Here is a 15,573-nt window from a genome sequence, read left to right on the forward strand (position 1 = left end):
TATTTTAATTCTTTACACATTTTTTAAATATATTTTTTGGACTTTATTAAGTAGTAGCCGGCAGACAGGAAATAGGGAGGAGAGAAAAGGGGAACACATGCAGAAAATAGTCAAAGATTGGGTATTGAACCCAGGACAGCTGTGTCAGTGGCTACTTTCTCTGCCACCCAGTGAGTCACACATCTTTCCCATTGCCAGTGCAAATAAATATGGCCAACACTGAAATTTCCGGTGAGGTTAAAAGGCACTGATGCAAATTTTGATGCTATACCCAATCTGGTACAGTAATCACAACAGCTGGTGAACACATTATACAACCAATATAATGGTGGCCTACAGTCACATTCATGCTAAATCATAAACCCCATTGCCGTCCTATTTCATACCATTACATATCTGCTTAGTGGTGAATTTACTTAAAGTTATGAGAAATGGCATTTACAAAATAAGCGGCTTTGTTTGGTATTTGTTCCTGAAGTGGTTGGAGGAGACTTCTCCAACTTTTTGATTGAAAAAAGGATGTATGGATGGAGCTACCATTCTGCAAACAGGTTATTTCCTGCTCTGTTCCTACTGAGATCATACAACTCTTTTTGACCATACTTTAATTATTCATCTTCTCAATTCTTAAAGGGGAGGAGGAAATATGTGAAATCGATCCATTTTGAGGTTTATATCATTTTACGATGTTACTCCTTCATCAAAAACATACCTGGATTGTTGATTTGATTCTTTTATGCATGTTTGAAAAATACGACACTCTGCCATGGCAACAAACTGGGGTGACAAACTCTTGTTCCCACACTGCACTGTCTATTTCCTCAAAATTCCAACTTGGGGCTTCAGTCTCTAGCCGAGCGCCTTACAGAGCAACTTTTTCGTGCTCCTTCCAAACTAAACTCCTGGTGGATCTGTGAGTCTGCTGAGCTTCAATAAAAAATATTTTTCAGTCCAACACTTCTAAAGATGGTTAACAGCATAATAAGGTAGTGTTTTTGTGATGACATGCTGAAAAGGAAATGTTGAAAATAGTAGGAGCTTCAATTTCCAGGTGTCAAATTGCAAAGTCAAAATTGTTGAAGCTGTTTGATATGCACAGCATTTTTATAACTACTCAAGTTGGTATAGTTACTTGATTCTGCTATAAAATGCCACTATGGGAAATACATAATATAGGTCCTTTAACACCAAACTGTTCGCTTCACAACAGGCGCATCATAGAAGCTTAGCTTTTGAACAAAACTCACAATGACATCCTGGAGAAGACATAGATGATGAAACAACAGAATGATGTAAATAGAATGAAACAGTCATATTGAAATAGGGATGCCACTTAAGTTTGTGAGAGTGACAAATACCATCAGTTTGGGAGACACTGTAAAGCGCAATAAATTTTGTTGCAATGATGTGATGTTTATTACAAAATTTGACAAATTAGTACGACAGCCCTACAAATCACTTAAATGTGAGCACATCTCCACATTAAAAAGGGACGCTGTGAAAGAGAAAAAGGAAAGCAGGGAAATGTGGCTTATTTTTCTTTTTATAAACATTACATGATTATGTACTTGCAAACTCTAACCAAAAACACATTTGAGTAATGAATATGGATTTTCACTGCATGATTTTACAAAAAAAAAAAAAAAATTCTACTTTTGCACATTTGAGGCGATGTCAGAATCTATCTTGCGTTAGTATTGCCCCAGATCAAAGCTTCTGAAGATCTGAGGAGCATTTTAGTTGCTAACAGGTTAAACTTTGTGCTTGAGCCAAACTTTCATTCTAATGACCACCTTTAAAACTTCAACTTTCAATATGCTTAAAATTTTCTATGCATCCGATTGATTTATCTGCAAATCTCATAAAATATGTTTGGCGTATTGCATCACAGTGATTTGTGGCAATAAAAAAAATGTAAAAATCGCTTTTAGCAGTTATTTAATATGCATTTAAACAAGTATTGAACTCAATACTTTGAAAATTAGAGTGATACATGTTTTTCGTCATCTCTCAAAATAAAGGACTCTTTTTGCCTCAATCAACTCAATGTTTGATATCTGGATTAAAGAAAAAATAACTAAAGGTTATAATAAAACATTAACTCTTGCACTGACCTGCAACTTGAAAAATATGTAGCAAATTTAACATTTTCAGCACAAAGGACTTATCTAAATTTAACCTAAAGGAAGACAAGTAGGCACATGCCAGTTTCAGATTCTCACAACATTTTATATAAACATTTCACATTGTAATGTGTTTATCCAAAAATGAACAGCAAAAATGGAAAACATAACTATCCTTCATGTAAGCCAGCTGGCTGACAGTGCACAGCAACAGGTGAGGGAGGGGAAACCACAGCATTATTCTAAGCCCCTTACAGTTTGTGAACACTCTAGAATATTTTCTGGCATCTCATAGAAAGGACTTTGAGTCGTGGAAACAATTGGATGCAACATTTTGACAGTTTAAAATCAGAACTTTTATAAACCTTGAAACCACTAATCGATACATGCGCGATTAAAAATCAGGCCTTGCTAGACAGTTTGATCAACCCCAAGAAACTTTCAGGCATCGTTTTATATCTCAGTCTAGATCTCTGTTGATGTTTAAACTTTTAGTCACTAACAAGTACTCTGAACTAACAAGTACTCTGCCTTGCGCCTTCTGTGATGTCAAAATTGAAGCTTTTCTGGAAGATTCTATCACGATTCAATAAAGATTTACAACAATGCAAACGGTTATTCTGCATGTAACAAATTATACTTAAAGTGAATTTGACTGCTTTCAGAGAGAAGTCTGACTGGAAGCTTTAACAGTGTTTGGTATTCATTATACCAGTGAAGCTGCAGTGAACCAGTGTCCAATAAAAGCTGTTTAACCAGAGCCAAGATGTAAGGGAACTTTCCATGAGCATGTGGGTGAGAAAGAGACACCAAAGCAGAACAAGAAAAGAGCAATGCAACCGGCCTACTTGCCACCAAGGGAGCGTCTAAACAGCAGTCAGAAAGCTGTATTCACAGTGATACAAAAAGGTACAGACAGTCCCTGCACGCAGAAAGAACACTTAAGTATTTCATCATACGCGGAGAACACAAGAGAGCAGAAAGGTCACCGGGGGAGAGGAGAAGCAGAGAAAATGTTTGGACGATTTCAGCGTTTGGTTACTCAGATGTGTTTCTGCCGGCCACAGCTGTTTTCAGGCGCGACGTTCACTGGCTGTCAGAGTGCACGGAGACCACTGCGCTCCGGAGCGCACAACGCAGCCTCTGTTAACTGCTCAGTGGGCCGTGACTGATCCGAGCTGATTAAAGCCACGCACACCAACACTCGCACAAAGGAAGAAGAAGAAGAAGAAAAAAAAAAACACTCGCGGGATTATGATACTGATGCCGAAGGACTGTCATTTGGACTGAAAACGGAGGCGTGCGAACCCACTCAGAGAGCTTTAAATCAGCCAGCGCGCTTTACACTTTATTATCTATTTATTGCGCTTATTACAGCGGGTGGTGGTGCAAGCCGACTGGTATTTAAAACATCCCAGGATACTTATTTTTGGTCCCGCTTCTTTGATCAAAGAGATTTCTTTTCGTCCCTGAGCTCAATGAAGGAAGAAACATTAAACTGTTGATCCGATTTAAATGAAAGGAAAAGGTGTATTAAATTTACAAAGCCAAATTATCCCGACTTGGGTTCACTTTTATGTCTAATTCTTCTCATCTTCCACATCCAATCACCTAGAAGAAAGGTGAAAAGGACCGCAGACCTCCGCTTTAAAGGGCTCACTACCATTTAAAATACACCCTGCAATAACTTGCGTCAAAATGTACTTTTCATTCTTATGAACTGGGAAAAAATGGGTGGATTTGGGCAACAGTATAGGTTCCTCGTTCAGCTGGCACAGGAGCGTGTCAGCCCCGGAGTTGGCGCGTCTCAGATGGCACCAGTTAGAAGGCATCTGTCATTTGATGCTTCGGCAGTCAATTACTCATTATTGTCTCACACGAGGAAATACATGTGTTGCGTGAATTGAGTTCTTTTTATTATTATTATTATTTCATTCTATAATTTATTCGATAAAGACTTTAACGTCTTGTCTTTATATTTTTGCTAAGATGAAAATGTTCTTTAAACATGTTTTCTGTAACAGAACAAATGGATTACGTTACGTGCTGAAAACTTCCTTTTTGTCAGGGCAGACTCTCCACACCAGAAAAAAATGCAGCACAAACTTAACAATTGTGACTTTTTCTCCCCTCGAGTGGGGATAAAACGTAATTAAAGCCAAAATTCGTCACAAGAACAAAGTAGTTTCAAAAAGAATAAAGAGTTTGAACGTATTTCCAGTAACAAGTCTTACCTTTCCACAGGACGAGAATTAAAACGGTCTTCCAAAGGCAACATCCCACCCGCGCGCCTGTCCCTCTCCCGACCGTCTCCATACCTTCCTGACGGATGAAGGCCAGTGGGAATGTTCGCAGAATGGACAAACGGGGAGTCTCGTATATTCTTCTTTTCTCAGCTCGTACTATTTCTGTCTTGTTCCAACTTTCGGATCGCTGTCGCGTCGGTGCCATAAACGCTCTCATCCTGACCGCACTGCGCTCTCCACTTCTGATTGACCGAACAAACGGCACGCTGCTGAGGTTTGGGAGAAAAACTATAAATCCTTTTGTAGTTGGAAATAACAAGAAATTCCCGAATGGCATTTCCTGTGCATACTGTTCGCTCGTTTAATCATCTCTTGCAAAGGAAAAAAGCAAAACAAAACAAAAAAATCAAAGAACAAAAATTCGAGTGACTCAAAGCAGTTTTTTCCAAACGCTGGGCTTTTCAACCGGCGCGCTTTTATGCTTCGTGTATCCAAACGGGACGGTTAAAGCTTGGGTAAGCTGTCACTGACTTCATCGCACTTTTTCCTGCAAAGTTTAAAGCCAACCCGAACCAGATATTTATTTCTAAAAAGTCCACGTCCGAGACGATTTTGAAACTACAAGTGAAGGCAAAACTCTGACACTTGAAATCGAATGTCTTCAAGAAAATCCAAACAGTGCTCCGTCCTCTCTCCTTGTTTTCTCTCTTCCTCCTGTCTATCCATTGACCGCTTCACTCCGCTTGCTGTGCGAGTGACGCGTCTCTGGGCTCAACTTGAGAGAATGTGCGCACACTATCAGCGAGATGGAGCGAGGTGAGGAGAGGACGGGAGAAGAGAGGAGCTCTGTCGCTTTCAGCAGCCGCTTGAGAAGGAGGAGGCTGAGGGGTTGGTGGGGTTCTAGCGACGGCTGTGGGGCTGGGGAGGCTGCGGGAGGAGGGTGGGGTTTGGGACGTGACTGGCACTTAGAGAACCAATCAAGTGTAAAGGATATTAGTAGGATTTTTTGTATCATTTCTTTGCCTTCTTGAGGTTATTTACTTATCTTTATCTGTATGGAATTACCACACCCAGATGTAATAGACAAAATACATTGTCTACAATTTAAAGAAAAACTGAACTAAAACAACAAAAAAGTAACTCGCTATAAAAAGTGTGTGAAAATGAAACTGATTTTTTTATGATGAGAAATGAAAAACTTAATTATTAAAGCTTATAGGAAACTGGACGTGCCTATGTTGGAGCTACTTTTAGATAAGCGTGAGCGCGCGTCCACGTCTTGTTTATCCTCTCACAGCTTAGTTCTGCATTATTCATCCAAAGACACACGCTACACCTGTTCTCTCTGTAATCGATAGACACCAACTTCGCCACCAGCCCGCACGTGCTCATGCGCGCGCAACCTCCAGGGCACCTCGCGCACGAAACTCATTCACTTTCTATTGATGCAAGCTGTGGCCACGTGCGCGCGAGTGGATGAGCGAGCGAAGCAAGAGGACTGAGGGTGATGGTGGAGGGGGAAGAGGGTATGGAAAGTTGAACAAGTCAGAAGAGAGAGAACATTAAAGTCTTCTTTAAGTCTGAGACGATATTTTATAAACCGGCGAGCCTGCTTCCCTTTGTCAGCTAAATGTGTAAGTGCTAAATAGATGACATTGTGACTTATTGAATTGCAAATCAGTCGGCGGAGGGATGGGAGGATTTCCGGAGACGGAGATACGTGTGAGCCTCGGTGCCTCTCCGTGTGTCTGACTCCACCACTCCATCAGAGAGACTAAGGAGGAACGACAGCACCACCTAGTGGCAGCTTTAAAGCAGATTGAACAAGCAGGGGTCAATTTACTAAAATGATCTTTTTGTGTGTGCAGGTCAGGTGCATCTCAAAGTTGTCTTTTTTTTATTATTTCATAGATCAAAGTCCAAAAGTGAAGTTACTTCTAGGCAACAAAGACAACTATATTGCTTCATGGAAACACTAAAAATGATCTTAAAAAAATAAGACTACTGAAATGTATGTTGACATACTGTACAGAATATGCAGTCAATACTGGGCTTGGGATTCATTTACATGAATTACTGCATCAGTGCTGACTGACATGGAGGTGATCAGCCTGAGGACTGCTGAGGTGTTGAGGAAGCTCAGACTCCTTTAGCTGTGGCCTCCAGGGACTGGTGTCTCATTTGCTCATTTACACTTCTTAGATTCTCTTTGGGGCTTGGTCATGCCAGTTTGCCAGGCGACCAGAGTCATGCTAGAGTTACTAAATCAAGTGCTGATACTTTCAGCTGTGCGGTTTGGTGGCAAATCCCTGCTGGAAAATGAAGACTGTCATGATCCCATGGACTTCATGTTTGGGCTTGTCTGAGGGTTTCCAACTTTAATTTGAAAACACTTTTTTTTTTAAACTTAATTGCAGTGTTGTACAGTCATTTTTTCCTCCTCAGCCCCGATTAGACACATCTGACATCTCTGGTACAGGAATATCTTAACACAAAGAATGGAACTTGTCCTTCAGTTGCACTTTCCAATAATTTGTTGAATTTACCACTTCAAACACCCAGCTTGTTTTGATAAGAGCTGTTGTACTTTACCATTTTTGTGAAGGTTGCTTCACTAAAATGAAGCAACCTTCATTGCTTCAACCATCAAAACCATCTGATTGGTTTTGAAAGATCTTAAGAGTTTTATTAAATGCATAGCACTGCTCTATAGTTAATTTTGCTTTGCTTCATTGTTACAGTCAATATTGTCACATCACCTGCAAATTTAAAAATCCTGACTGATGGTGGATGACTAAATCCTTTGTGCAAAAGGAGTATAAGAGACCACACAACTGGTGGTCCCCAGTGCTTGAGGACACTAGCTTTATATCATCAATTATCAGATATATGTGATTGTCATTATGTAGGCTTCTGGCTCATTGCTTCTAATCAACCTTTGATGTTCCCAAAATTATTCTTCTCTCTCTTCTTTCTGCTCTTTTCACTCTGATTCCATCAGGCAGGCATCACGCTTCGTTTCATTGCTCCCTCACTTGTCCCCAAACACATTTTTCTCTCCTCCCACTCACAAGCCAACTACTTCTCTGCAAGTAGGGAACCAGCATCCATCCAACTACATAAGTGCATTTTACTCTAATATATTATTTCATTTCCACTCTATGACTTTCCTTTCAACAAGCTAGACATTTGCCACGACTTAAGCGTGAAAGATCTATTTTTAACTGATCTATTCCTCTTGGACTGCAGTGGAGAGAAAGCATTAGTTCAGCAAGCATGCAGTGAAGACTAATGTTTGTACAAATAACATGTCTGTATACCAAGATACCAAGGCTATGTAGGGGATATTAGAGATTGTATGCAAAGAACTGTTCAAAATTAAACATATTTATTGTAAAATTAGAACATTCCCATTTGCAAAAGCATTCTTATCCTTTGAAAGTTTTACATTTTGTCAGTTTGCAAACAGAAACAGTGTATTATATGGGAATTTTGTTTTCATATGGTATTCATACTTAAAGTTAGGTTATAGAACAATAACCCAATCTTTGTGTATCTAACATAACACTACACAGGTCACTAATGAAGCTTTTGGGCCTACTAGAAATATGCTGCATGGCAGCATGTTGCTGTGGAGAGGACAGCAGGTCAGAGTACTGGTAAGATGGATGGAGCTAAAAGCAAGGCAATTCTGGAAAACCTCAGAGAGGCTGAAGAAATACTTTCCTGCAGGATTACAACACAGAAGCAGAGCAATAACTGAACAGAAATACCTGTAACTCAAGTGAAAGGTATTGATTCTTGGGGTTGAAAACAAAGGCATGCCACACTTTTCAGATTTATTTATAAAATTTAGAAAACCACGTAAAGCCAAGACATCTCAAAAGACTTTCAGTCATGCTGCCACTTAAACAAGGTCCTACACTATATTGCATCAGGAAGCTTAAATACAACAAATTGTTATCTCCTTTCACCGCACAAATATGCTTCAATGTGGGTTTGGAAATAAAATTCCAACAAAATACTCAAAGAGTTTTTCCGAGAAAATATGCAAAGCCAAGGGAGTTAGTTTAGACACCTTCAAAAGCCACTCACTGTACACAGAGATAAAGCCTGCTCATTAAAAAAAAAGGATAGTATGTATTTTCCAAGCACATAGTGCCATTTTATAGCATAATCAACTATATTACCTTCAGCTGTTATATAAATGTGGTATATATCAAACATGTCCCTTTATGGACAATTTGATGCCTTGAAGTTGGCCTCTGAAGAGCGCCTACTCTTTCTGACTCTCAGTCTTCAGGACTTCATCACAACACACAGTACTGGACTGTAGCTCCAAGGGTGAACGCCACAGGAAGTTTAAGGATTTCTCAAAAATGCATGACATAATTATAGGAACACTCCAGGCATATTTTTGATAAGAGAACAACATCATAACATAATATAAAGCTCAAATAAGTCCAATTTAGATAATACTCCCCCTTTAACATATTAACCACCATACTTTCCCAATACTCTTTACTATAGGCATAAATTAACTGAGTAGGTTCATTGTGGTTTCCTTTTTCTTGTTAAAAAAATATTACTTGTCACTATTAGAGGCCTAGAAGCAGCAAATGTTCATTATATCAAAGCAGGAAGACATTCATCATAAAGATTGGATTGTCAGTTTGGGGTGTAAGTCCTCAGACAACTCTTAATAGATGTTATTCTGTAAATGAAGAAAAATGTGCCCTCAAAAAAACAATCTTCAGTGTCATACTTTAGCTGTTTAGCCTGTTCTATTTTTGAACTTCAATCACAATAAATCCCATGCAGCTAAACTCAAGCCACAATGTAGAAGTCCTGGTTTTCGTTAAAATCTTGCCAGATTTTGCATCGTGTCTACATTCCTAAGACAAAGCATTGTACTCATTTTTACAAGTAGAAACATCACTTTGGAAATAGTGATGTTTCATTATTTTCAATATGAAACAATGTCCAGAGGCACCTTTGGACATAATTTTTCTTTGGTCACTGTTCCTGTGGCACATCCCAGTTATTTGGGCTTAGTGGAAATCTTTTGGCAAGCATGAAAATTAAACTTGTTTAAATGGGCACCAACGGGGAAATTACTGTGGTCTTTAAAACTTCTTTTTCCAACAGTTCTTTCCACACTCAAAATAATTTATTGGAAACAAAAAAAAATATATCCTTATCCTTATGTGTGTAAACCCAAAACATAAATCAGTTTTAGGCTGACAGATGGTGTATATCAGTGCTGGCATATTCTACATGGCAGTCAACATAAGGCACAACTGCGGTGCAGAAATGTGTGAAAATATGTTTTGATGCCACTTCACAAATCATACATAAAACTATAGGTTTCCTTCTTTAATATACATTTTTCCGCTCCTCTTTAATATCTTGACTAAAATGCTTTTCTTTTACTCCAAACCTTCAACAATTAAGATTTAGGAAACCTTAATGACATGTGGTTCATGACTGGTGAGCTACAGACTCCAGAATAAAATGTAGAAATCCAGCATTGAAATTATATTTTAAATTTGATAACTAATTTAAGTTTCTAACAATATAACAGCAAGAAAGATAAAAGAACAGTTAACATTCTATTTTTTAAAGTTGTTTTTTTTGAATGTCTTCTTTGGCTGACCTCTCTTTTCTGATTAAAATTGAAAATTGTGTATGATCTTACCTTTATTTTCTATGATGTCTATGCACCTATCCTTCTCCATGAATATCTGTCATTCTGAAAATAAAATAGCATGGTTACAAGGCTAGAAAAAAATACTCTGTGAATGAAGCCTACTGTAGGGTTTCCAGGCTGGTGCCTATCTCCAGGTGTTATTGGCACAAGTCCAACATGTGTTCCCCTTAATGAGATCTTTTACAGAAATGGTTCATAAATCCTCCCCTCTGATGTCTTCCAGTTAACTGAGAAAAGATCAGGAGGAATATCCAGTCGTTATTTTTGGGGATTCAATGGCAAGAAGATAAATCCAGTCTCTCTTGTGGGTTCTAGTGGGAGTGCATCAAGGTCTCTGTAGACATGCTCAGAAAATCTCCAATGAGAGGCATACAGATGGAGCTCTTGCAAGAAATCCAAGCCCCTCACCTTACTCTTTGTTTTTTATGTGGAGATTTTGACTGACCTGTTCAGCCCATATCTAGGATAAATATTTGCCACTTGTATCCAGGATTTTGTTCTTTTGATCATGATGGACATCTTGTGACCAAAGATCAGGATGGGAACTAAACTGAACCAATTAATTTAGAGTTTGGGTCAGTTCTTACTTCAGTGTGACAGACCAGAGCAGTGTTTGCATTAGAAAAGCTGCCAGTCTGACTCTTTCTTGATCACGAAGACAATGTTCTTAAGGAACCAGCCCCGTTTAAATATTAAAAATGATAACTGTATAGAATTGTTTTTTCTTAGAAAGAATGTTATCCACAAAGCTAACAGTTCTCATCTTGGTTCTCCTAGGTGTTAATGTTAAATTAAAATCATTTTGTTCATAGGTTAGTTCGCTGGACGCTTCCTGGAGTACATAAAAACTCCATCCTTTTATTCAAGAGCTGAAAAAGACACACTTTGAAGTAGTAAAGACTTTGATAGCGCTCCTCTCTCTCAGGTCAAATGGCTCTTGTAGAAATTCTGTCTACAGCTTGTTTGGACAATAGATTCCACTCACCAGGTGGGAAAAGATGAGTGCAGCTGAAGAACCTTCCCATTTACTTCCCATTCCCTCCCACTCTCTCTTCCCAGTATTCTTCTCTTTTTGCTCTCTTCAGTCAGAGTACCATTGACATCTATTTGTCCACTGGAGCAAACTGAATACTTTAGAATTCAATTAAAACTGGTGGATAGAACTGTTCAGGCTTAAAGTGTGCATCCATGTGAGTGTCCACATGTGTCTGCGTTCGTGTGAGTGGATGTCTGGTGTGGGAATGGTTCTGCTCAACAAGTGTGGAAGGATGACTGTTGGGAAGGTTTTGCTTGTTGTTTCTATTATAAATCCTACAGAATACAAACACTGACAACTACAGAAAGTTTTGTTACTATGAATTTGTCTTTGGAAAAGACCTCCAGACTGTAGTCTGATTTTGGTCTCATGCTTAGGCATTGGAAGACCTCCTTCACTCTCAATAAGTAGCTATATGTGTATTTAGGTTTTTTGTAAAAGAAATAACTGGCATGAAATGCTGCTCATGCTCAATTTTAAATTAGATTCCAACACAAACAACCTTAATTAATTGAAAAACATCAAAGTCCCATTGACACAAAACATGAGCAACGAATTCTAAATCACTTGTAACTGAAATTATAGCACTGTTTTAAATACTGGTTATTTCCATACATCTACTCTCATGAATCAAGGTGTCCTCCAAGGCAACACTTTGATAGAGTGAGGTTTTTCAACCACTCAGCACACTTTTAAGATTAGCTTGGGTATTTTATACCAGAGTGACCAAAACAACCACACTCTTCAACTTGAATCAAATGATGGTTGAGAAATGGGGTATCATTCCAAGGCAGTGTGTGTCCAAGCACCATAAAGAGGAGGTGCCAGGCTGTTCTGAGTGTGTATGTTTCTCCCATAGACAACTGTGCCCCCTTTTATAAAATGAGTTGTTAAACTGTCAACTTGTCTCGTTTCATGAAACTTTCAATACTCAATTTTCTGATTTGTTATCCGAGGTAGAAGCGAGAGCTTTATTTACATTAATAAGTCAGACCTACCAATGTTCAACTGAGAGGATTAGTTGTTTTTAATATTTTCACTTATGTTGTGTGACAAACAATTTCATAATTCCTTCAAACTGTTTCTGAGCTTTAAATGTTCCATATAATTAGGTCTGTACAAATCTGCAAAAAGGTATGCAATAGTCAATAAAACCGCCACAGAATGAATGATGCAAGGATTGATTAATTATATTTCTGGAAAGCTGGTCTTGTCACAACAGAATAACACTTCTAATGCAGCAAACCACGACTAAATCAGATACAAACTCCTGCTCATTAGCCTTGACCAACTAAAGTCTTTGACATTTGGAAACAATTTGTCAGTTGTGAAAAAGGACAATAAATGTAATTACTCAATACTCCAATATATCAATATTCTGCAAAATTACAACAGGTTTCCTTTATAATTTGTTTTAAAGCCAGCATCAAGTCATTTACTACAGAAGAGGATTAGGGCCACCGAAAAAAACCCAAAAAGAATTCTGAGATTAAAGTCAGAACTCTGAGATTAAAGTCAGAACTCTGAGATTAAAGTCAGAACTCTGAGATTAAAGTCCGACTTTAATCTCAGAATTCTTTTTTTTTTCGGTGGCCCTAATCCTCTTCCATACATTTACCGTATGGTATTTTGTGTCACTTTGTATAAAAGGGGATGTATTATGCAATGGCTGCTGGGGGAAAAAAAAGTGTTTAGTTGATGGCTTACCATCCAGAAACCACTTGCTGCAATCTTATAGGTTTTGCTAGAGGCTCTACATCTGCTTTTCAGAGATGGACCGGTGTATAATTGTTACATAATAAATGCATCTGTCTGCAGACATTTTCACCTGGGAGTGTAAATGCCGAGTTGGGGGGTGCAGCCAGCAGCTGCTTATTTGGATTTAAAGTGAGAAGAGAGGCCCCAAAACAGCTCATTCTGAAAAGAGCTAAAATAGGTCAAACTGAGCAGACCAAATTTTATTATCCAAGAATGATTTGGTGTAAAAAAGTAATGGACATGTTTTGTATAGCCCATAGAACTATCCTAACCTGTTCAAGGACACATAATAGATCACCTTTAAATTTCCTTAATTTGCTTTGTGGCTAGGTCAATAGGTTTTACATGTTTAATATCTGCAATAATTTGATCTTTTTGTTGTCTATATTGTTTAGTTTATCTTTGTATGCCAAAGATAAACTAAATACTTGTAACTAAATACCTGTAATTGTATTTGCAAGGGGAGTCTAAAGACTAATACACACTGGTTGACCTGTCAGAGCATGAGCTACTAAACCCATTTGAGATCATAGAGGGGGGTGAAGGGTTAACAGGTGAAATCCCAATATCCCCTTTCCTTGCAACACTCTCCAGCTCATTCTGAGCAATCCCAAGGCATTCCCAGGACAGAGGGAACATATAATCCCTTCAGCAAGCTCTGGGTCAGCCTCCTAATTGGGAAACCTCCCAAAGGAGGCATTTGGATCAAATGCTTGAACAGCTCATCTGATTTCTTTAATGTGAAGAGGCAGTGGCGCTACATCTAGCTCCAAGGCAGAAGAACCAAGTCACCTATACTGAGGAAGCTCATTTCAGTTGATTTGATTTACATGAGTTGTTGATGGGCCTCTAAATCAAGAGCCCTACTTTGTCTTTGTCTTTCAGTGATAAACCAGAGCAGTGTCCGCATTAACGTCAGACGTGTCCCAGTCTGTCCGTCTACCTCAGCTACTTCTGTCAGTACAATAACACAAAATAGTTGATTAAACACCTAATAATTCTTCCACAGCCCATATTTCAAAGTTAATTAATAACCATAAACATATGATAGCAAACTGAACAGTTCAGTTTTTGGGATTTTTTTTTCCCCAACTACAACTATATTAAAATAGCCTGCATGATCTCAGACTTGTACTTATTCAGTAAAAAAAATAAAATTGTAATCAGGATAATTGTTGGTAGAATGAACACAATGTTTTACTCAACCTGAAGAAGACAGGGCTTGGGTGGCATGATTCCTCCAAGGTTTATGGATTCTTCAGGTAATGCTTAATTTCATTTTGCCACATTATCCTTAATGTGTCAAAATGAACCATGAACTACTGGAGTGTAGACAGATGAGAAGCCAATGTAGATTAGGATGACTTTATACGCCAGTAATGCAGACAAATCAAAGCCAGGGAAGATTGTGGTACACATTTGCAATAGTATCTCAGTAAAAGTTGTGAAGGCCGCACCTTCTTACAAGTTTCAAGGAATAAGAGATAACACCCAAAAAAAGTGTAAAATTTTTTTGCCTGAATAAAAACAACAATTTCTCTGATTATATGAAGGTGACATTGTTGCATTCACAGTGGGCTTTGCAACAAGATAGCAATTCAAGCAGAAAATGGTTCGTATTCTTTGAGGACTTTCATAATTATGCAGTGTGTATTTTTGAGAAAATTTGCAATCAGGATACTTTAAGCACTAATCTTGTTTTTTGTGAACTCTTATCTCAGTGAAGTCTGTAGCATACTACCAAAAAAAAAAAACAACTTGAAATTTAAAACACAAATCACACATTTATGAAGTTAAAATGCTTATTTGAAATTTGTGCAAAAATGCCATCTGACCAGAATACAACATAAGTTTATAACCTCATGATTTTCTTTCTCTGAAGTCAGTTTTAATAAAGATGTTGAAGATGAGAAAGGCTTTCGACTTTTGCTAGCGACTGGTGAATGAGGACGTTTTCCCCCTCCATTACACTCATAACACTGCTGAGGTCAGAGACCCATTATTTTCAATGGCTTGGGCCATGTAAATCCACTACATGCGGTGATGAATACTCGCACAGTCGATAGATGGAAGGCATCCATCTACACACAGATGGTAAAGTTGAACAGTGTGTGAGGGAATTCCCTGCCTTACAACCTTGTAGCAACAGGAGCATCTTAGACTGCACTACAGTTCTGCAGTTTGTTTTTAAACAGAAAGGCACTAGAAGAAACTGTTGTTTTTTGGTAGGTGAGGTCTTATTTCCATTTTTCCCCTGAAAGAGCAAATATGACTTTCTGGCTTTTCCATCCATTCCTACCAAAAACAAATCCCAAAGCAACCACTTTTACAATCCTTCAGGTTAGATGTTTCAGTTTCTTCAAATTACAATTATTTCTAACGTTTACCATTCAAACATCTAAACTTACTTCTATCTCAAGACATTATTGGAAGACATGGGCCATTTATAACTTTAAAATGTTTTCTGGATTTGTCTTATAACTAGTAAGACAAGTTTTCAAATTTGAAAACAAGTTGTTTTCAAATGAAACAACTTGTGCTGTTTGAAGCCCAGTTAGTTCAAAAATTCAGGTAGAAGCAGCAATAAAATTTTTAATGGGTTAAAAGATGTTGAGCAACTGCCAAATCTCCCAGTTTTTTATATGTTTTACCTTAAGGAAACAAATCTTACTTTTGTTTATTAAATTCTACTTTATCCCA

General features: G+C 38.2%; 1 protein-coding gene across 2 annotated transcripts in view; it reads right to left on the bottom strand.

Annotated features, from left to right (window-relative positions):
* The window catches only part of LOC114154939 (transmembrane protein 132C), a 266,375-nt gene that overhangs the window by 235,565 nt on the left and 15,237 nt on the right, over positions 1-15,573 (bottom strand). Inside the window, exon 1 of one of the 2 annotated variants that reach the window (XM_028034465.1) lies at positions 4,358-5,249. The exons of the other annotated variant lie outside the window; for it this stretch is intronic. Within the exon in view, the coding sequence (XP_027890266.1) occupies positions 4,358-4,706 (349 nt within the window). The 5' untranslated portion in view covers positions 4,707-5,249. Of the gene's footprint in view, positions 1-4,357; positions 5,250-15,573 lie in introns of those variants that run through there. 2 annotated transcript variants of the gene reach the window in all.

This window comes from Xiphophorus couchianus, chromosome 12 (assembly GCF_001444195.1).
Source record: "Xiphophorus couchianus chromosome 12, X_couchianus-1.0, whole genome shotgun sequence".
Classification (NCBI taxonomy): Eukaryota; Metazoa; Chordata; class Actinopteri; order Cyprinodontiformes; family Poeciliidae; genus Xiphophorus; species Xiphophorus couchianus.